Below are 22,352 nucleotides of genomic sequence, written 5' to 3'. Positions count from 1 at the left end.
CATGCCAGTTATCCTAATTTGCTCATTACACATTATGTGTGTGTATCAAAATATCACATGTGCCTCATAAATATGTACAACTATTATGTATCACTAAGAAAAAAATAAAAGACCAAGCTGCAGCTGGTGAAAATGTTTCCAATTGTTTTTCCTAGATTTGATAGTCTTATAATTGCCTTTACATTATAGGGTAGCATGTTGGTTAGTGTAGTTTGCTGTTCAGCTTTTGTTATTTCATTCATTGGAGCAATGTATTTGTTTATAATAAAAGTGAGTTCACTTTTCACAGATTCATAATAGAGCCAAATGTTTTCGTTTGACCATGACCAAATGTTTTATGCCAGTGTGTTTTCTTCTAAATAAGCTTGACTTCATTGACTTTTAAATTTATACGAAAGTTGAGAAATGGAGAGAAGAGCAGAGCAAAGGGTTGAAGAACCTTTAAGAAATATGGCAGTGATTTGGATTGTCACGTTGATAGCAGGCGGTTGTTTTAAATTGCGGAAAATGTGAGATGGAAAAGTAGCCTTCAAATTCTGTTACTAATGTGATGTGAATAACATTCTGAAAGCTTTTTCTTTTACTTTATTCTCAGGGAAATGTGTCATTTTCTTGTTCACAACCACAATCTATGCCCGTGACTTTTCTGAGCTCCAGGAGTTATTTAGCCCTGCCAGACTTCTCTGGAGAGGAAGAGGTTTCTGCCACTTTTCAATTTCGAACTTGGAATAAGGCAGGGCTTCTGCTATTCAGTGAACTCCAGCTGGTTTCAGGGGGTATCCTCCTCTTTCTGAGTGATGGAAAACTTAAGTTGAATCTCTACCAGCCAGGAAAATTACCCAGTGACATCACAGCAGGTAATAAATGTATTCCCCAGGGCAAAGCATATGGATTTGAAAGATTTCATTATCTCTGTGGCCAAGTTTTATGCATAACCAAAAATTTAATATTTGCTTAATAAATGAATGCTCAGGTTAATAAGATTATAAGTACTCTTCCTTAGAGGAACTTGATTCCAATTTTCTTTTAAATATGGCTCCAATGCTAGCAGTTCTTATTAACCAAAATAATAGTTTTGGGGGAACTGAACTTTCCTTTCGTGACCCTGTCTCCTACTCCAGGCAAAGAACATATCCTAAGGTGACATGTTTTGGGGAAAACTTGAAGACCTCGAAATAGGCCAACAAGTTAACTAAGTGTCCGTCAGTGGAAAACTAGACTCTTCCTAACACACCTATTAGTCTTATCTGGTCTGTGAGAAAAACAGAGAGGTCTTTCTGGGATCTATATCTCTATCTGTATATGAGTATACAGTATGAATGGTAACTTTATTTGCTGATGTCTTATGTAAAGAGTTGCATACATTTTGCGGGGATGCAAAGAGTTATGAAAGATTCCTCATTTGGGCACCAAATGTAATTCTTCTGCTTCTAGGCAATACGGCATTGTTTTAATGATTAGAAGTAATATGATTAAGGTGACTATATGAGTGTCTGGAAAATGAATGTCTAATTTAGGTCAGTGCTTTGAGTGAAGAATAGTTTTGTCTCTTCATTACAATTATATGGTTGTTGACAAAAGCTCTGCATCACATTTTTACGTATGTACAATGGCATCCAAGCCAAGCAACTAGAGGTTGCCTTGGGGTAAATTACTACATTAATTTAATAAATGATCTTTAAAAACAACTTAAAGATGCCATTGTGCTACTCCTCTATATTAACTATGACCAAAAAATAGTGGAATGTGACTTAAAGAGGAGAAAAAAAGGAAAAGTTAAAATACAGTTGGAAATTAAATATGAGAAAATAAGTGTACAAATGGATATACAAATGCCTATTCTTTGTATGTCTTTTTGTTGCTGTACTACTATTGTAGTTTAAATATGGAACTGAGAATTCAATATTAGTTATAATTTTCAAAGAGATACTATGCTGTGACTTTTTATTTAATGTTCAAAATGTGGTAGATTTGCTGGCTAGACAAAAAGAAATAAATTAATCAGTCTCATATTAATAATTAATAGGCCCTGAAAATGAAGGTCTAAAAATGTAAGCTTGCCGTTAATGTGTCATTTATTGTGATGTATTTGACATCTTCTGAAGTGGTTATATTCATACTCTAATTTTCAGCATCTTAAAGAAACCACTTCAGTGCAATGTTACTGTGGTGAGCTCCATGAAGCCGGCCTATTTCTTTTTCTTTTTTTTCTTTTTTCTGAGATGGAGTTTCACTCTTATTGCCCAGGCTGGAGTGCAGTGGCTGAATCTCAGCTCACCACAACCTCCGCCTCCCGGGTTCAAGCGATTCTCCTGCCTCAGCCTCCCAAATAGCTGGAATTATAGGCATGTACCAGCACACCCAGCTAATTTGGTATTTTTTAGTAGAGACGGGGTTTCTTCATGTTGATCAGGCTGAAGCCAGCCCATTTCTAGCCACTTTACAAGCATGTATGGTTAATATATTACTAGGTGTAAGTCGTATAGAATACCCCATGGGATTTAAACGTTTCTAAATGAATGTTTAAATTCATATACAATATAATCTGTTATGACATCATCTGACTTTGTATGATTATTTTCATACTAATCATAAGGATACTAGACTAAATCTGAATATCAGTACACTGAAGATAACACAAGTAAGATTTTACTTAAAAGCTCTCTGTACCCTTTTTTTTCAGTTTCTTTCACGATATTATTTTTTGCTAGTTCCCGTGAAGCAAGTACATTCTGCATTGGAAAACAGACCACTTAAATGGTAGCTGTGTGGGTGGTCAGTTTGTTCTCCCAAGGGGAAGACTTTCCACTTATGTTTCACGTATGCAATGCTTGATAATTAAACCAGTTGTCAGGATGTATTATAATGACTTTCAAGAGAACCATGTCTTTACTGATGGATTGCTATCACGTTGTACTAAATCTTTTCATTATATAAGGATTGATTAATTTTTCTTAGCTCCTGGAGATACATTTTACAAATCTTATATGTTGGAAAAACTCAACATTTTAATATATTTTATAATGAAATTAAGATGAAATTGTATTGAGAAAGAACTGAATTGTGCAAATGTTTGAATTATCAGACTAAATTTTTAATATGATGTACAGTTTTGCAAATTATCATTTGGAATTATTCAAAAATATTATGTCAGCTTAAATAATTTTTGAAATATTCACATTATATTAGTATAAATCATAAAACATATTAGCAGCACTATAAAATCCCTTATGACACACAATATTTTTAGTCATTGCCACCTTTATAGATGTCAAAGCAAAAATCAATGAACAGTACAGTTTTATGTTCCTATTTAAAATAAAGTTTTTAATATCAAATTGGAGATTTCTGGTATGATTTTAGCATTTCTGCTGCTGTTTTTGTCTAACAGTGAAAATCAGGCTTATAACCATTCCTCTTGTCCCCATGCGCAGGGCCTGGCAGAGGCAGGCTTGCAGTATTTGAGATGTTTCTGCATTTTTCTATTACTAAGCATTCTTGATTCTTGTGCCCCTGGGAGTGGAGCAGGCCCTTTGATGTGCTGCACCCAGGAGAGCCATTTTTGTCAATCCCCCATCCTCCCTTTCACTGTTGAAATATTCCTAACTTTTGGGCTATAAACCTGTCTCCCCTTAAACTCCTGCTCTCCACCAAAGTGATGGGTACCAACCACCTCCATATTTTCATCTTGCCAAGGGCTATCTAGTGATCTGGATCCTTGATTCTGGTTAGTGACTACAGTTAGTGGGTATAAGAATGTCTGGCACTTGAGAGTGCTGAAATACACCTGGAAAGAGGCAACACCCTTTGGTGTTTCCCTAAGGAATGGCCTAGGTATAATTGCCTTTTGCACCTTTGCAGAACTCCTACCCTATATGGCAGGATGATTTTTTTGTTATACATCGTGCACTATAGATATGTGTTGTAGTCTTATGAGAGGGTGATGACAACTAAGCTCTCATGTTGCAATGATGCAATTTAGGACTTTAACTAGAAGACGATAGAGAGGGAGTAGATGTAAATCTTCCCTCTCCTGCTGTGTTTTGTGTGTTTATGTGATTTAGGCTGAAAGACAGAACAAAGAGAGCAACAGAAAGAGAAAGAGAGAGAGAATGTTCTAGTCCATAATCTTATCCTCTCCAACCTGCAATTGCAAACAACTTCCATTTACTATTCCATCCTTCCATTATTCCAATTGGCATTGTCAATGTTTTCCATCCAAAGACTGCAATGAACATATCTGGAGTTAAACAAGTTGAATTTATTGCTTATTGCAACAGAGAACACACCCTGGAAACCAAAGGTTGTGTGAAGACAAAGATGTTAGGATGGCCTAGGATTTGGGGTTGTGTTAGCTGATTTGAGGGAGGTTTCAAGGAAGTGAAAAATTGCTGTAGACTAAATGCTGTCAGGAAGTGAGGGTAATTCTACGATTAGATATCTTTGTAAACATTATCTAGAAGGATGAAGGAATGAAGCAAGGCTTAAGTTGTAATTGGTAAATACAAAACAAAACAATTGGTCATTCATAAGTATTGGGAGAGAAAGAAGTTTGTGTTTTGTGGTTTGTGCAGTAGCCTTGCTTCTGTCTGTGTTTAGACAAGATTATAAAGTAGTCATGACTTTTCCTCACCTTCATTTCATTATAGTCATAGAATGGCCTTGTCTGATGTTGGTGTTCTGTGTTATTGTTGACGTTCAACAGAAGAACACCAAAGCCTAGCCCTCAGTGCTAGCCAGATTCTTAAAACACCGAGGTCTTGCTGATGGTACCAGGCCATGTCCTAGGTGTTGGGGCCTATTTTTCTTAGAGTTAATTGTTTAACATGAGCAAAAAATAAAAAATAAAATAAAATAAGGGACACACCTGTCTTGCAGACAGGGCAGAGTGTATGTAGGTTTTGGAATCAGTCTTGGTTTTCTGTTTTCCTTCAGCTATCCAGCAACTGGATATGACCTCGGTAGTTTCTTTTCCTCTCTGAGTCTCATTTTCTACTTATTTAAGATGAAAATGATAATAGTTATAGTGAAGATTAAATGATACTATGCATAGAAAGCTCCCAGTATTTGTTATAAGTAATACCTCAGTAAAATTATTATTTTATTATTATGACAATGTGTTCCTTCCCAGACTTAAAAGTTATGGGTAGTGGGACTGGTGCATAGAATTTTCGTTCAGTTACACAATGTCAGAAACAAGAAAACAAATTGAAATTCTATGATTTCTCTTTCTCTTTCCTGTTTCACAGTGGTGTGGCCCTTGAAAGGGGCCATCCTATCATCAGAGCCAGTAATGGAAAGTTGTATCCTTACAAAACACTTAGAATCTAATTTTAAATTAGGTAGAGTTAGTTGAAATGAGTTAATGGGACCTTTTGTGATTGGAGTAATATATTCCAACTGACAGGTATTAAGTCTCCTCATCATAGGTAAATAATGTTTGTTACAAAGGACGCTTGGGAAAAGCTGTCTGAAGGTTCCCCCACAAACACGGCACAACTTCATTCTATTCACAACCTGTAACCTGCTAGCTTGTTAGATGAATGTGTTTGAATGTGTGCCAAATTCCACAGTGGGTTGCTCTGGCAGGGTTTTGTTCTTAATCTGTTTTTGCTTCTATATGGACAATAGGCCTCCCCAAGCCTTTTGGTTAATCCTGTTGCATGCCTAACCAATAACTGCCCAGAGCCCTGCTACTCAAAGGGTGGTCCCTGGACCAGCACTGGCTCAGTGAAATACTTTTAACTGATCTACGATGAGATGAATGTAAAAATTGAGATTAAACTCCTAGAAACTGGTAAAAAGAGATCACTGCAATATCTAAGCACATGGTTAGTGGGCTTGTATTTTATGTTTTATTTATTTATTTGTTAGTATTTTATTTTATTTTTAAAATTTTAGATTTGGGGGTACAAGTGCAGGTTGTTACATGGGCATATTGCATGGTGCTGAGATTTGGGCTTCAATTGAATCCATTACTCAAATAGTGAACATGGTACCTGATAGGTAGTTTTTAAATTCTTGCCCCATGCCCTCTCCCCTTCTGAAGTCCCCAGTGCCTGTTGTTCCCATCTGTATGACCATGTGTACCCAGGGATTAGCTCCTACTTATAAGTGAGAACATTCTGTATTTGGTTTTCTGTTTTCATGTTAATTCACTTAGGATAATAGTCTTCAGCTGCGTCTGTGTTGCTGCAAACAATGTTATTTCATTCTTTTTTATTGCTACATAATATTCTGTGATGTCTATTTGCCACATTTTCTTTATCCAATCCGTCATTGATGGGCACTTAGGTTGATTCCATGTCTTTGCTATTGTAAATAATACTGCAATAAATATGTAAGTGTAGGCATCTTTTTTGGTCAGCAGTCCTCAACCTTTTTGGCATCAGGGACTGTTTTCATGAAAGACAATTTTTCTATGGACTGTAATGTAGGGGGATGGTTTCGGGATGATTCCAGCACATTAAATTTATTATGTACTTTATTTCTATTATTATTGTAATATATAGTGAAATAATTATACAACTCATCATAATGTGGAATCACTGGGAGCCCTGAGCTTGTTTTCCTGCAACTAGGTGGACCCATCTGGGGGTGATGCGAGACAGTGACCATCAAGCATTAGATTCTCATAAAGAGTGTGCAACCTAGATCGTTCGCATGGACAGTCTTCAATAGAGTTCGAACTCCCAGGAGAACCTAATGCTGCCACTGATCTGATAGGAGGCAGAGCCCAGGCGGTAATGCAAGTGATAGGAACAGCTGTAAATACAGATGAAGCTTCACTTGCCTGCCAGCCACTCACCTTCTGCTGTGTGATCCTGTTCCTAACAGGCCACAGACCCAGTATCGGTCCCTTACGCTGGGGATTGGGGACCCCTATTTTTGGTAGAATGATTTATTTTCTTTTGGGTATAGATCCAGTAATGGGATTGCTGGGTCAAATAGTAATTCTGTTTTTAGTTCTTTGAGAAATCTCCAAACTGCTTTCCACAGAAGCTGACTCATCTACAGTTCCACCAACAATGTACAAGCATTCCCCCTTTTTTTCCGCAGCCTTGCCAAAATCTATTTTTTTAGTAATTTATTTTCATCATATTTTATAAAAGTTTCAATTTGCATTAGATCAGAAAATAAAATGTTCATCCCCACAGATAGTTTGAGAAGAACTGTTGGACACCAATGGAAAGTCTAAAATGAAATAAGAGAAGTAGAGTCTTGCACACAGGGCTTTGGAAATGAGATGCAGGAGAAATGCCAGGGGCAGGTGGTAGACTGGGAAGGGTCTGTACGTGTGACACAGAGAGTATATAAGAAATTTCTCTCTAAATGAGTGAAATCTATCTTAAAGGAAGCACTGGATGACAAATCTAGGACATCTGATTTATTTTAATCCAGTCCTATACCATCAAGGGTTACATAACTCTATTCAGCTGTCTATTTCAGAGTCCACTCTTAGAAAATGTGTCTAAAAGTATCTAACCTAGATTCTTCCTATTCCAGTTTTCAGGCCTTTCCTATTATCTTACACAAACCAAACCAGAGTTGGGTCTTCGATAATCTTTTTTCCTTCATGGATATGATGTAAAAGTGAGCTTCTGTGTCCTGACTAAAATTTGTGTTAGTCTAAATACGTCTAGGGCAAAGACATGAAATCACCTAAGGCAGCTTTGATGCATTCTTGATCCAAATGCATGTGGTAGAAATTGCTCTGGGAAATAAATCACATATATCAGAAAAGAGGTTTACATAAAATCAGTAAAGAAATCACATGCAATATCAGAAAAGAGGCTGTTTGGGTTTGATAGATTGCTTATATTTTTTGTTTACTAATTTGATCTGCAGAATCACACAGAGTTGACTATTCAAATGGATGTAAACCTGACTGGTAAATTCATGACAAAGACGCTTAGATTTCACATCTCTGCTCAATATTTAACTACAGAGCTCCTTGTAGAATCGATTGCCTGTAAGAGGAAAAGTCTATGCATTCTGATGGATTCATGATACTGGGGCTTCCTTAGGAGGGACTAGAGATTGCGTTTTAGAGGTGATAAGAATATCTCGATTTTTGATTTTAGCAACTTTTGACTTTATACATATATACATTTATATGAACTTGGAAAATACAGGAAAGTATGTAAGTAAAGAGAAACAATCACATTTTTCCTTCATAGAAAAACCTGTTTCTTTCTTTCTTTTTTTTTTGCCCAAGCTGGAGTGCAATGGTGCAATCTCAGCTCACCGCAACCTCTGCCTCCCGGGTTCAAGCAATTCTCCTGCCTCAGCCTCCCCAGTAGCTGGGATCACAGGCATGTGCCACCATGCCCACCTAATTTTTTGTATTTTTGGTAGAGACAGGGTTTCTCCACGTTGGTCAGGCTGGTCTCTAACTCCCGACCTCGGGTGATCTGCCTGCCTCAGCCTCCCAAAGTGCTGAGATTACAGGCATAAGCCACCGCACCTGGCCAAAAACTACTGCTTCTATGTAAGAACATTTCTGTTCAGTCCCTTCCCATACTTACATAAGAATATAGTTAGAGCCGACACGGTGGCTCACACCTGTAATCCCGGCACTTTGGGAAGCTGAGGTGGGCGGATCACGAGGTCAGGAGATCGAGACCATCCTGGCTAACATGGTGAAAACCTGTCTCTACTAAAAATGCAAAAAAAAATTAGCCGGGTGTGGCGGCGAGCAGGGGGGCTGAGGCAGGAGAATAGCATGAACCCGGGAGGTGGAGCTTGCAGTGAGCCGAGATCGCGCCACTGCACTTCAGCCTGGGTGACAGAGCGAGACTCCGTCTCAAAAAACAAACAAACAAATAAAAAAAAGAATATAGTTAGAATTGTATATAAATATAGAGTTTATTCTCGTTGTTTATTATAGTTAAGTTCTTAAAAGTCTGTGAATACTGAATTAGGGAATACTGAATCTTTGCTCATGGAGGAAATACAGGGTTAGGTTCCTGGGAGCCTCTGTCACATTTTATCAATCAGTCAATACATAATCTTGTTTTATGTGTGTTTCTGTTTAAGGACGTCTTCTTTAGTATGATGTTGTTGGCTCATTAACATCGGACTTACGGCCAACAGCACCATAACGCATGCCTGAATGAAACTTACCTAACACATGTATTTTCTCCAAGAGACACATCACAGCCTTCTTGGTCTTAGGAATGCTAGTCAACAGTTCACCATGATGTTTGGGGGCCACTTTAAACAGTGAAATCACGAACAAACTTACAAAAGTTTAAAGAAAATGTGATTTACAGTATGAGAGCTAAAGCAATAAGGGAGAGTATTGCCCTGTTTGACCTCAGCAGGAAATGTGGACAGGGCCTCTCAAGGTCTCTACTGTTCTGTACATGTCCTCAAATGACTGAGAGCGCTGCTTCAGATACTGATTTGAGAGTCATAAGTAAGTTCTAGTAAGGAAGCAAATTCTCAAATATAAAACCTACAAATTACGAGGATCAATTGCATATACATGGCTCTTTCACAGTGCGTTATTTCTAACTTTACGTTATACCTGTAGACTTTCACTATTTATTAATAGTTTATTCCAATATTGTTGTAATGATGGATGGTATAGTTTGCTAAATATTCTATTATCCTACCATAAAAAGGTGGTTATAAAAAAAGTATAAAGTAGCAGGTAAACCATTTTATTGGGTATATCTTTGAATTTTGGGAATTCCTAAATCCTTCCTCCCTAAGAAGGAAATTGCATAGATGGAAGCTAAAATCAATCTATGACAAATAATTGAAATATTTTAACCATCCAGGATTGTCCAGGGTTGGGAATTTGGAATGCCCCATTTCCACATAGAGGATGTTGATTTCCCATTTGTCTCCCTTTCCTTGTTGATGTCATTGTGTTTAATTAATAGAGTTAAGAACTATAGCCAGTTGAGTGATGTGTATATTGCTGTTTCTAACCAACTCCTTATAGTGCTCACTATTGAGAGAGATCTCTAACTGATTTCATCTCCCCAGGTGTCGGATTAAATGATGGGCAGTGGCATTCTGTCTCTTTATCTGCTAAAAAGAATCACTTGAGTGTGGCAGTGGATGGCCAGTTGGCTTCTGCTGCTCCTCTGCTGGGGCCTGAGCAGATTTATTCAGATGGCACCTATTACTTTGGAGGTAAGAATAGGCGCCAGGCTCTATGAGCAACTGAACCATATTTGCATTAGTGCCGCCGTGTGTTGGTGAAGTCATCATGTTTTAACCAATGTGAATACTAAGGAATAATTTTTCACTGTCTTTGATCAGGGAAATTTTGGGTGGATCAAGTCGAAAAATTCTCACCTGAAATGCATTTCTGCAAGGTGGACTTACTTCTGTTTACAGTTTCTTTTTTTTTTTTTTTTTGAGACGGTGCAGTGGCCGGATCTCAGCTCACTGCAAGCTCCGCCTCCCGGGTTTACGCCATTCTCCTGCCTCAGCCTCCGGAGTACCTGGGACTACAGGCACCCGCCACCTCGCCCGGCTAGTTTTTGTATTTTTAGTAGAGACGGGGTTTCACCGTGTTAGCCAGGATGGTCTCGATCACCTGACCTCGTGATCCTCCCGTCTCGGCCTCCCAAAGTGCTGGGATTACAGGCTTGAGCCACCGCGCCCGGCCCTGTTTACAGTTTCTGTAATGAGGTTGATTTTGAGTAGGCCATCCTCTTCGGTTTTTATATTCAAACCTTGTTATATTTTCCTAATGCTAAATGATCCTTATATGTCTTCTGATTTTATGGGCTGATTTAATTGCAGTATTTTCTTGATTATGCCTCTTAGCTCCTTCAGAGCATCCTTATTGCTTCCCTACTGTCCAGTACAGAAGGACAATATTATGCTAAAGGACAAACAATTTAACTTAATCAGCCCCAGCAACTTCTTTTCCTTGTTAAGCATAATGCACTGATACATTTGATGAAATCAGGACATCAGCCTTCGACACCAGTTCATCTCCCTTAGAGAACAAAAACAAATGAAGCGTCCACCTGCCCAGTAGATGTTTGTTTGAACTAAAAGCTTGGAAAAGAAAACCCAAAAAATGGAAATGAATTTTTGTCTCTGGAAAATTGAAACAAATGTTCTTTTCCATTAGAAATGCAATGTTTTAAAACTGCCAGCAGTAAGACTCACTTCCAATCATGTTGAGGAGTTGCTTATATTAGCATTGTTTTGTCGTTGTTATGTTACATGTTAATAATTGCTTGTATCTGGAATCATTTTTGAATTCAATAGAGGTAGCCTAGTCTTTATTATTCACTAATAAAATACAAATTATTTTCTAAGTATTGACAGTGAGCACACAGTCCATGAATCAATTTATAGAATTCTAAAAGCAAAGGAACAAACAAAAGAACTGCTACATAATCCATTATTGTGAAAGGCTGCTTAGGGCCAACAATCTGAAAATATATAATCGCTTCCTTTACTGAGATGTTTAAACCGGGCTGCTTATAAAACCTTTTGGAATATATGATTGATTTTATGGCAATCCGTAGTAACACATTCTTTTAATAAATAGTAAGATATGTAGAACAACTTAACCAAGAGCTTTCACTTCAAAGGAAAAGATTTAGAAGCGCTAAAAGAGATAAGGGAAAAAATAGGCATATTGTTAAATGATGCAAAATAAAAGACTGGATAAAATTGTTTGTAAATCATGAAAATAGAATCATCATTCTTCACATATTTTATGTCCTTCATGTTCAGGTTTAACAATGCCTAGCTAGTTTATATAAATGTTTACTCTAGTGATTGCTTTTATTCATACTGTAATGTTACTTTATAGTAAAATATATCACACATGTACTCTGTAATTTTACTTGTTTTTATTATGATACATATGGTATACATCATCTTTTTAAAAAACATTTTTGAATAGTTTTAAATTTACAGAAAAGTTGCAAAGATACAAAGAGTTCCTGCACACCCCACATCCAGTTTCCTCTGTTGTTCACATCTTATATCATATATACATTTTAAAGATTACTAACCATTTTTCTTAAGTGTACACCTACCCATGTGTCCCTCTGCTAAAGAAATGTGATCAATGCGTGTCTGTCCCTTACATCATATCTTTTGATCTCCCATGTAAATGCCGTCCTGAATTTGGGTTTTATTCTTCCTTCATGTTTATTATAATTTTATGTATATTAAGGTGTTTCTAAATAATATTTTGTAAGAGTTTCCACAGTAAAATTCCAACTTTAGGGCTTTCTTAAAAAAAATTACAAATCTCAAGTTTACTTAGGTATCTCTGTTTATTCAATCATTTTTTCAATCGATGTTCTTTCACATCAGAATATGCTTGACCTTGGCATGAGATTCTGTTGGTCATTAACTGCAAGCCCTGCAAAATCCAGGCCACCCTAACAGTTCCAGGGCTGGAAGCAAGGAGCCGAATGACAGCAAAAGGCCTGCTGCCAAACTCTGCCCTGCACTTCCCAGCCTTGTGCTTCCAGAACCAGGTTAAGGAGATCCATCTTCCAGGAAGCCCACTTAGGGGTTTCGGACTGGAAATTCTGGATCCTGGGAGTGAACTAGAGGGGAAAGGGTTCTAAGTGGACATATCACCTTTTCCTGTGAGGCCTTTTGGTACCATAGGCAAGAGCATGACTGGAGGAGGGCTAAAGTAGGATCCCTAAAATGCAAGACTGGCACAGGGACCTGGGTGGTACAGGCGGTGGGGTGATAAACTCTTGCCAACTTTAGCTGAAAGTCCTTCATCCTGGGAACAACCTCCCTCCCCAGTTCTCGGGTGAACTGTAACAGTCGTTCACCTTGCAGAGTTCTCTGTGCATGAGGCTGCTCTCTGTCACTAGGATCTGTGTTGTCTAGGTGGAAAGTGTTTTTTAGATAAATCTTCAGCCAGTTCATGTTCAAGTAAAAAGTTATTCTTTGTTGTGAGACACGTCTCATCGGTTCTCCTTCTCTCTCAATTTAACCGCAAGTTACCAGTTATTTTATCTGGGCTGTTCCAACAGCCTGGGTTATAGCTCCACTCTTTACCAGTCTTGACAGTGGCTGTCATATTGGGAGAGTGGGCTGCTCCTGGACTAGCAGCACTCTATATGTGCCACAGCAGACTTCTGTTATCCAGCCATCACTTTTTACTCTGGACTTCTTTTTCCACCCTCAAACAGGTGCTTTTCGTAAAGTCAGACTGCATTGTGGTGGTACATTCTGCTCAGCTTTTATCATTTATAAATTACACATTTTAAACTTAGATTCTCTAAATTCAGAATGACTGAGTGTCTCATTTCTGTAAACTCCCCCATGGAATCTTTCGCAGTGCCTAACACGCCATGCAGCACAAGCTGGGGATACTGTGTGCAAAATTCTTACATCCCCCTCCCTTGTGTAAAGCAAACATTCTCCATCCAATGAACTGACTACAGCACTGTGAAGTCTAACCTGACATCTCACTTCTGCTGCAGTGACATAACGATAATTTATGTTATCCTCAGAGGTGCTTAACATGCTGACTGCCTCCAGTAATGGATCCATCCATTAATTCAGCATTAAGTATTCTTCAGAAATCTTCCTATTTTAGGACTTTCATCTCAAATTGGGCTCAGTGCTGAACTTCTTTCTGGTATTGCGTTATGTTAACTTGTTGCTGCCTCTTATCATAGACTAATGAGGCTAACCTGGGTTGAACCCCGCTTTGTTCGTAGAATCTCTTGCTTATTGAACATTGTCGCTAGGAATATGAATTGCCTCATGATAGGATAGTATGCTTTCTGTAAAATTCCATGATCTTTCCTTGTGACTCTGGGTTTGCTTAGCTTTGTTCCCTACAGGCATATTGCACAATTTATTTTATTCTGAATTAGTTTGAGATGTGTCAGGAAACGCCACCTGGAGAAAAGAAGATTAGCAGAGTTATTTGTATTCCTGGCATATTATAGCTGCTTCAAAATATTATTGAACTATTATCCTTTCAGTTGTTACCCTAACATTCTTAATTGGCTAATAAGTCATTCAGAATACATACTGAGATTATGGTAATCATATCTTATACTACAGAAGAAATTTAAGCACTGGAAATGTGTGTAGCACCATGTACAATAAATTAACACTCAAAAAGCTGTGATGAATTTATCTTGATATATTAAATTTGAAACTTCAAAGTCTCCATTAGGTTAAAATAAAATGTTTCAGTGTCTGATAATAGTTTTAAATTTGAATGTTGTCCTTTACTTGCCATGTAAATGTATTTTGTCTGGAAAACAAAGCATTAAGGAAAAATATTATCAGTCAAACAATTTAATTATAGTAGAAATTCACAAGTAGAAAACTAGTGTGGATTGTACAGGAATTAAGAAGTTGCTGACTTCTTATTCTTTGAAATCGTGATAGTGTTTGACGATTATCATGGCAAATAAAGATTAATTAAAAAATAACCACCCATCTAGTCTCTATGTCCATGGGTTCATTTGTTTTGGTTTCTAGGTCCCACAAATAAGTGAGAACACATAATGTTTGTCTTTCTGTGCCTTGCTTATTTCACTTAACATAATGACCTCCAGTTCCATCCATGTTGTTGCAAGAGGCTGGGAAGGGTAGTGGAGTTTGGGGAGAAGTAGGGGATTGTTAATGGGTACAAAATACCATTAGAAAGAATGAATAAGACCTACTATTTGATAGCACAATAGGGTAACTATAGTCGTTAATAAATGTGCACTTTAAAATAACTAAAATAGTTTAATTGGATTATTTATAAAACAAAGGATAAATGCTTGAGAGGATGAATACCCCATTCTCCATGTTGTAACTATTTCACATTGCATGCCTGTTTCAAAATATCTCATGTACCCATATGTACACCTACCATGTATCCATACAAATTAAAAATTGAAAAAATGTGATACATGTATTCATACTCCATAAACTTATTATTCTACTTGGATAGAGAAACATTTAGAATGCCATTAGACCACAGACAATAATGGTTAATATTGTATTTATTATTTAAATAATTATAAACAAGCCTTATATAAATGTTAGAAAAAATCAATGTAAATGAAACATTCTTTTATGAGGCAAAGAATAAAATCAAACTGTGAAATATGTTTGATATTAAACCATCAAGACTTCCTAAAATCCTTGTATATAGGGTTCCTTTATATATAGGAAAATGCAATAATTAATTAGATAAACAGTTGGTAATTTTATTCCAAGCCAAGAGAACCCATTTTCCAAATAGTTAGCTTTATAAATACAAAGACATTTCACCATTATTAATGTATCTTTTCTTATACATAGTACATGCTTTCATCTTTTATGTTCTTAATTGTGCAATTCAAAAGACTAAATTCCCATCTGTAAGTTATATGCAGTTTAATATTGCTGGCTGGCATGTTTAGGATTCTGGAGCTAATGTTTATATTTTTCAAATCTAGATCAAGCTAATATCCTTGCACATTATTATAATACTAGTGACTTCCTGGGAATGCTATGTAAATAAAAAATTCTTTGTATGAATTTCAGTTTGTAATTTAGATCAAACTAATAATGACTGCAGTCATTATTGCCTCCTTTAATACAGAAAATTATCATATGCCTCTTTCTTTTATTTTTTAAATGAAGTTTTCCATGATACTGAATTCTGATTCTTTATGATGTGTACTGGTTTTATTTTGTTTTTATCAGGTTGTCCTGACAAAAGCTTTGGATCCAAATGTAAAAGTCCACTTGGTGGATTTCAGGGATGTATGAGGCTCATTTCTATCGGTGGCAGAGTGGTAGATCTGATTTCAGTTCAGCAGGGGTCCCTTGGGAACTTCAGTGACCTTCAGATAGACTCATGTGGCATCTCAGACAGGTAAGGGCAATCTCACTTCATTTCGACCTCCTTTCAAACTTTGGCATCGGATTAAAATTTATGTATAAGATGAACAGTTATTCTCTCCTCTTCCCCATTCTTAACTGTTCCACAAGAAATGGAGTGTATTTACATTACAAATAAGAAAAAATGCACACTTTGTTTAAATGTCATGTTTTAAATGACAGAATTTGGAAGACTTGGCCATGTTATGTATGGCTTCATATGTACACATGCTACCAGTTCGCGAAAGATACTGTTGATGCTGCTGTAATTTTAGACAAGTATAGATGTGTTAAAAAATATGTCATTAAACTCAATATATTAAGGCACTTGAACAGTAAAATTGATCATCAGGTACCAATACATTTGAGACTATGTGGTTAGTTATCAAACTGGCATTTGCCACCCTGACATAGGAATATTTTCCAAGGCAGGAGAATTCAACTGGTTGCACTTCTCCTAATGTTCCTCTTTAACAACCCATTACCATCTTCTCTGCAGGGAAAATGAAAACAAACTTCTCTAGAGAAGCTTGGGGTTGTGGTTTTGATCAAGGTATAAGGATGATCAAAGAGTTTCAACAAGAGCATCAGTACAGGACATGACAAGGCAGGACTTGAGAGTTAATTGTGGAGGACAAATCACCTTAAAAGTAATATATACTTTTGGTTGGGCGCGGTGGCTCATGCCTGTAATCCCAGCTACTCGGAAGACTAAGGCAGGAGAATCACTTGAACCAGGGAGGCGGAGGTTGCAGTGAGCCGAGTTCACGCCATTGCTCTTAAGCCTGGGTGACAGAGCAAGACTCTGTCTTAAATAAATAAATAAATAAATAAATAAAATTTTTTGAGACAAGATCTGGCTCTGTTGCCCAAGCTGGAGGGCAGTGGTACGATCTTAGCTTACTGCAACCTCCACCTCTTTAGCTCAAGCCATCCTCCTATCTCAGCCTTCTGAGTCGCTGGGACTACAGGCACACAACACCAGGCATAGCTAATTTCTGTATTTTTTTTGTAGAGACAGGGTTTTGCCATGTTGCCCATGATGGTCTCAAACACATGAGCTCAGGCTGTATGCCCACTTCAGCCTCCCAGAGTACTGGAATTACAGGTGTGAGCCACTGCACCCAGCCAAAAATAATAATTAATAGTTAGTAATAATTGAAACGTGTGGTTAGGCATGAACAACTATAGCTAAGTCATCTTGCCAGTCATGCTTTAATATCAAGGCTGTTAATTTTAATTATTGAGTTTAATGGAATCTCATAACCATTACAGATTAAACAAATTTTTAAAACAGTGTGACCAAATTAGCCTCTACCCTGTAGTAATGTTCAATATGTATTTAGAATAAATACATAAATTAGGAGCATCAAAAGTAACTTTTTACTTTTATGAGACATTTTGTCAACAAAAAGACTCTTCTATTTGTATCCAGCAGACCACTCAGTAATATTTGTCAGTCCTGTTTTGAACACTGATAGATACTTCATGATGTCCAGAAAGCAGTAGTAATCATCATATTCAGCAATAAGAATAGAAGGACATAATTTCCTCCCCACAAATACTCATTTATTGATTTAAAACAATTTGCAGAGAAAACAATTCTTTCTATAATGAAAGATGATATGAAAAGAGAGAATTTAGACATTAAACCTCAACTGGCTTGATGTGGGGATTGAATGACTTCTGGGTCCATTTGTTGCAAACTTGTCCGTAGTTACCACCTTAATAGCTCTGGAACCTAAAACCTGATTTGGGGGAGGGCACACAGAGAGGCTTTCTGGGCCTGGCTTCTCAATATAAGGCTTGCCCACAGAGGCAGGGACTCCCCAACCCCTGATGGGGAGCGGCCATCGGGGAAACTGGCAGGGAGAGGCTCAGTCATGCACACTGTGAGTGGTAGTGGATGTTGATTATCTTGGATTGCAGAACATTCATTTGGTACAAGTGTATCTACCCTTTTTCCTATGTGGACATGTTCTGGAGCTGCCATTTCACACACGGACTCCCAGTTGCCTGCTTTCTGAAGGTACATACTTTCTGTAAAATAGAGGACCATCAGCATGTTTGGAGAATATATCACTTTAGTGCTATACCTTAAAAATGCTTTTCAGAAATAGTTAGTAAATTATGGGTAGACCTTGACTGTACATGTTTCTTTTTAAAAGATGCTTTAGGCTAACAATAACCCTAACAATCTTAAAAATATAGCAAAAACCAAAGTAACATTTGCATACTTTTTAAATTTCCAGGTGTATCTCTAAACCTGTTGTCTTACACTCAGAAGAAGATATATATTTGGTTTGGTCTTATATGCTATACCTACTGACATGGCATCCCAAGATGGATGGCATCCCAAGAATTAAATGGAGCCTTTTAAAAAAAGTCTGTGTGCCAGGCCTTATACTAAGCACTTAACATGAATGAGCATTTAAATCAAGCCTCACAAAATCTCTTAGAACCTGTTCTTAATAGTGTTTGTTTCCTATAAATATGGAAACAGATGCACAGAGAGAATAAGTTGGCTAAAATTACATGGCTAAGAAAAGGCAGAGCCCAGCCTCTAGCCCAAGCACTGTGGATCCAGGGAAGTCTCCCTGAAATGTTTGTCTGCCACACCATGCAGCACCTCTGGGTGCAAGTTAACATTTGGGGTGGTTAATATTTAATCCATGCATAATAAATGTATCATTTGATGGTTCAATAAACTATAATTAAAAACAGGCAGTAACAGCCAGCCAGACATGGTGGCTCACACCTGTAGTCCCAGCACTTTGGGAGGCCAAGACAGGTGGATCACCTGAGGTCAGGAGTTCAAGACCAGCCTTGAACTCCTGGCAAAACTCCATCTAACGTGGTGAAACTCCGTCTCTACTAATAATACAAAAAAAAAATAACAAAGTTGAGCATGGTGGTGCATGCCTATAATCCCAGCTCTTTGGGAGGCTGAGGCAGGAGAATTGCTTGAACCCAGGAGACGAAGGTTGCAGTGAGCCAAGATTTTGCCATTGCACTCCAGCCTCAGCAACAAGAGTGAAACTCTGTCTCCAAAAACAAAAACAGACAAAAAAACAGGCAGTAACGTTAAAAACATTAACAATCTGATAGGAACTTAAAACAAGGCAGGTTTTTAAAAAACTATAATTGACTTTAAGTTGCCTCAAACTACACATAAAGGTGTAAATACAAATACACACACGTGTTCACATTCATACCACACGGCTATTCACACACACTCTCTACACACGCGCACCAATGTGGCTTTTGCACACCGTTTCTCTCACGTGGACACACTCATGCTCATTCACATAGTCCAAAGCTCCTTACACATTCACACACCATCCTTACACACATTTATACAACTCACATATTAATCTTTACTCATGCACACTCACACACATGAACACAACCATCGTTTTACACTTCTACACTCATGAGTCATTCCCACAAGTCTTATATTCACATCTTCCTTACACAGAGTCACTCCCTACACACACACACACACACACACACACACACACACACACACACACTTAGAAGCCCTCTCCTTGTCCTCTGTGGACATGCAGCAGGATGGCCCTCAGTTTAGGGACTTCCGAGAGGGGTGGCTGAGGGGTGAGTACAGAACTGAAAAGGCAGCTGCTGTCCAGGTCCCCACATCTGGGGCCGAAATGTGAGTGGGGCTGGGGCAGGAGTGATGGCTACTAAGACAAAATTTCTTACGAAGTTGCTTGGGCGTAAAGCACTTATTAAAGGAAATTGTCAAGTATATCATTTGGTATCAAAGCACACCTGGGCTGCAGAGAGACCCCTGACAGGAACTAACAGGCTGTTGAGTGATAATGTACACCTTGTGACCTTAGCAAGCCCAGCACCCAACTCCTGGCTTCCTTGCCTCCAGCCTCTGCACCTCCATCACCTGTCCTTCCAATCCACTCCTGCTACCCAGCGCTCGAGCTCTGGCCTCCAGCCTCCATGGCACCATCCTCCACAGGCCCGTTGTTTTCCTCCTTTCTGGTGGAGTTTCTACCTGCCTACCTTCCCTCCCCTCTTCTCCATGGAGCCCCCAAGCCTGCCCTTTGTTCCTTATGCTGACATATGGGGTTTATTCCAGTTGATTTGAAGATCATGGTGTTATTCTGCCTCCTCTAATACTGCAGGCATGGCCCTTTTGGAGGCGAGCACTAGGGACATGAGGAGCTTGGTTCTTGTCAATATCAAAGTTTTGAGGGAGAATGTAAGATTTGAATTGTGGTGGTCACCATTATCCTAGCACTCACTGGCACTTAGGTTTATTTCCCTAAATGTGATAATGTTGTATAGAGTTTACTTCAATATTAATTCCAGCAAATCTTTACATTGTATGAAAGCTTTTGAAATTTCCATTGTAATGGACCGGGAATCAGGAGAAATCAAAATCTTACTATCACTTTATGTTTGGGTATGTTGATGTAAGCATTTGTTCAAGTTCACAAGAAATGGAAATGATGGCAGTGTCCAAGGAAAAACTTTAGTGGCTAGAGAAAATGGGTTAATTAATTGTCTTATCTTGTATTGTAGTGAGTAGGGAGGAGAAAAGTGTGAAATACAACAGTTTAGAACATTTGGTGAGAATGAGTACTATAGAACATAAATTGCCATAGGTTACCGGTAGTAAACATTACGATAATGTAATGACTTTAAATAAAAGTCACAATTTAATCTTTCACATTTGAATTAAAATTATGAAAAATCTGGTCTAACAAGAATCAAGAAAAATGGACTCAGTTGGTCTTTTTGAAGCAGATCAAATAGAAATAGCATATGTATCACAGCCATTTAAGAGTCATTCTTTGGGATTTTAGGCAAAGCCACTTATATTGAACTCCTTTTAAAACATGGTTTGAGGTTTGCTACAGAATAACCTTTGGTTTTCTGTTCCTGCATTAGTTTGCTAAGGATAGTGGACTCCAGCTCCATCTATGTTCCTGCAAAGGATGTGATCTCATTCTTTTTTTTTTTCATGACTGCATAGTATTCCATGGTGTCTATGTACCACATTTTCTTTATCTGGTTTATCATTGATGGGCATTTAGGTTGATTCCGTGTCTGCCATTGTGAATACTAATGCAATGAATACGACGTGTTCTTACTTATAAGTGGGAGCTAAATGATGAGAACACATAGACACAAAGAAGGGAACAACACATACTGGGACCTTTTGGAAGTTGGAGGGTGGGAGGAGGGAGAGGATCAGGAAAAATAACTAATGGGTACTAAGCTTTATACCTGGGTGATGAAATAATCTGTACAACAAACCCTCATGACACAAGTTTACCTGGTAACAAACCTGCACATAAGTTATCCCTGAACTTAAGAGTTAAAAAAATAAAAAGACATAAATATACTCCATAGGGGGAAATAAAAGCCTTTTCTGAATAATGTCATTCCTGGTTTGATTACCAATTAGAATTGTTATTGTTTTAATATTTTAAAGTCTTCCTGTTTTTACACGTTGTCATTGATTTGAAATGCTTAAAATTAAATAAATCATGACACATTTTTGAATGAATTCCTGTGAATCTATCAAAATGCTAAATATGTATAAACTTAATGGATGTGAAGAGATAGTCATTATTAATTTTTGGTTTCTTAAAAAGCAGATTGTAAAGTAGCATTTCCTTATGATTATATTTATGGACATACACACAGATCTGTGAGTTTGTAGTGGTCGTTCATATGCAGTGAGATGTCAATGACATTTCTTTTTTATTTTTTCCTGGATTGTTTAATTTCTGTACAGTGGACATCTCTTTTTTTGTAACCAGGAAAAGTACATAATATTGTTTTTAGTTAAAAATTGGAAAAAATTCTGTAAGCAAAACATGAAGTTTCCATCCTTTGTTTTAATAAAGGAGATGGCAGACCTGTAATCCCAGCACTTTGGGAGGCCGAGGTGGGCAGATCACGAGGTCAGGAGATCGAGACCATCCTGGCTAACATGATGAAACCCTGTCTCTACTAAAAAATACAAAAAATTAGCTGGGCGTGGTGGCAGACGTCTGTAGTTCCAGCTACTCGGGAGGCTGAGGCAGGAGAATGGCGTGATCCCAGGAGGCGGAGCTTGCAATGAGCCGAGATCTCGCCACTGCACTACAGCCTGGGCAGCAGAGCGATACTCTGTCTCAAAGAAATAAAAATAAAAATAAAAATAAAGGAGACGGCAGAAACCCTATTATGAATATATTCTTGGCGGGTTTTGTAGATTTTTTTAAAATCTGGGATTTTTTTGTAGTTTTTTTTTTTTTTAATATAACACACATTTATTTTGGAAAGGTTAGACAATAAAGAAAATATAATAAGCCAATATTTTTATCCAACATCCCTTCACTCAGAGAACCTCTGAAAACGTTTTGTGTAGAGCTTTTCAGTTTTTCTTTTTTTTTAATTAATTAATTTATTTATTTATTTTATTTTTATTATACTTTAAGTTCTAGGGTACATGTGCATAACGTGCAGGTTTGTTACATATG

The 22,352-nt window shown here is 37.7% G+C and overlaps 1 protein-coding gene across 2 annotated transcripts in view; it reads left to right on the top strand.

Annotated features, from left to right (window-relative positions):
* Positions 1-22,352, top strand: part of CNTNAP4 (contactin associated protein-like 4) — a 279,155-nt gene that overhangs the window by 170,847 nt on the left and 85,956 nt on the right. For both annotated transcript variants that reach the window (XM_011945986.1, XM_011945987.1), the window contains 3 exons: positions 596-857; positions 10,000-10,149; positions 15,664-15,835. In XM_011945986.1, coding sequence (XP_011801376.1) covers positions 596-857; positions 10,000-10,149; positions 15,664-15,835 — 584 coding nt within the window. The remainder of the gene's footprint in view (positions 1-595; positions 858-9,999; positions 10,150-15,663; positions 15,836-22,352) is intronic.

The sequence above is a fragment of the Colobus angolensis genome, unplaced genomic scaffold (genome assembly GCF_000951035.1).
Source record: "Colobus angolensis palliatus isolate OR3802 unplaced genomic scaffold, Cang.pa_1.0 Scaffold248, whole genome shotgun sequence".
Taxonomy (NCBI): Eukaryota; Metazoa; Chordata; class Mammalia; order Primates; family Cercopithecidae; genus Colobus; species Colobus angolensis.
Note: the sequence above shows the minus strand (reverse complement) of the source record. Positions and strands in the feature narration are given on the sequence as shown.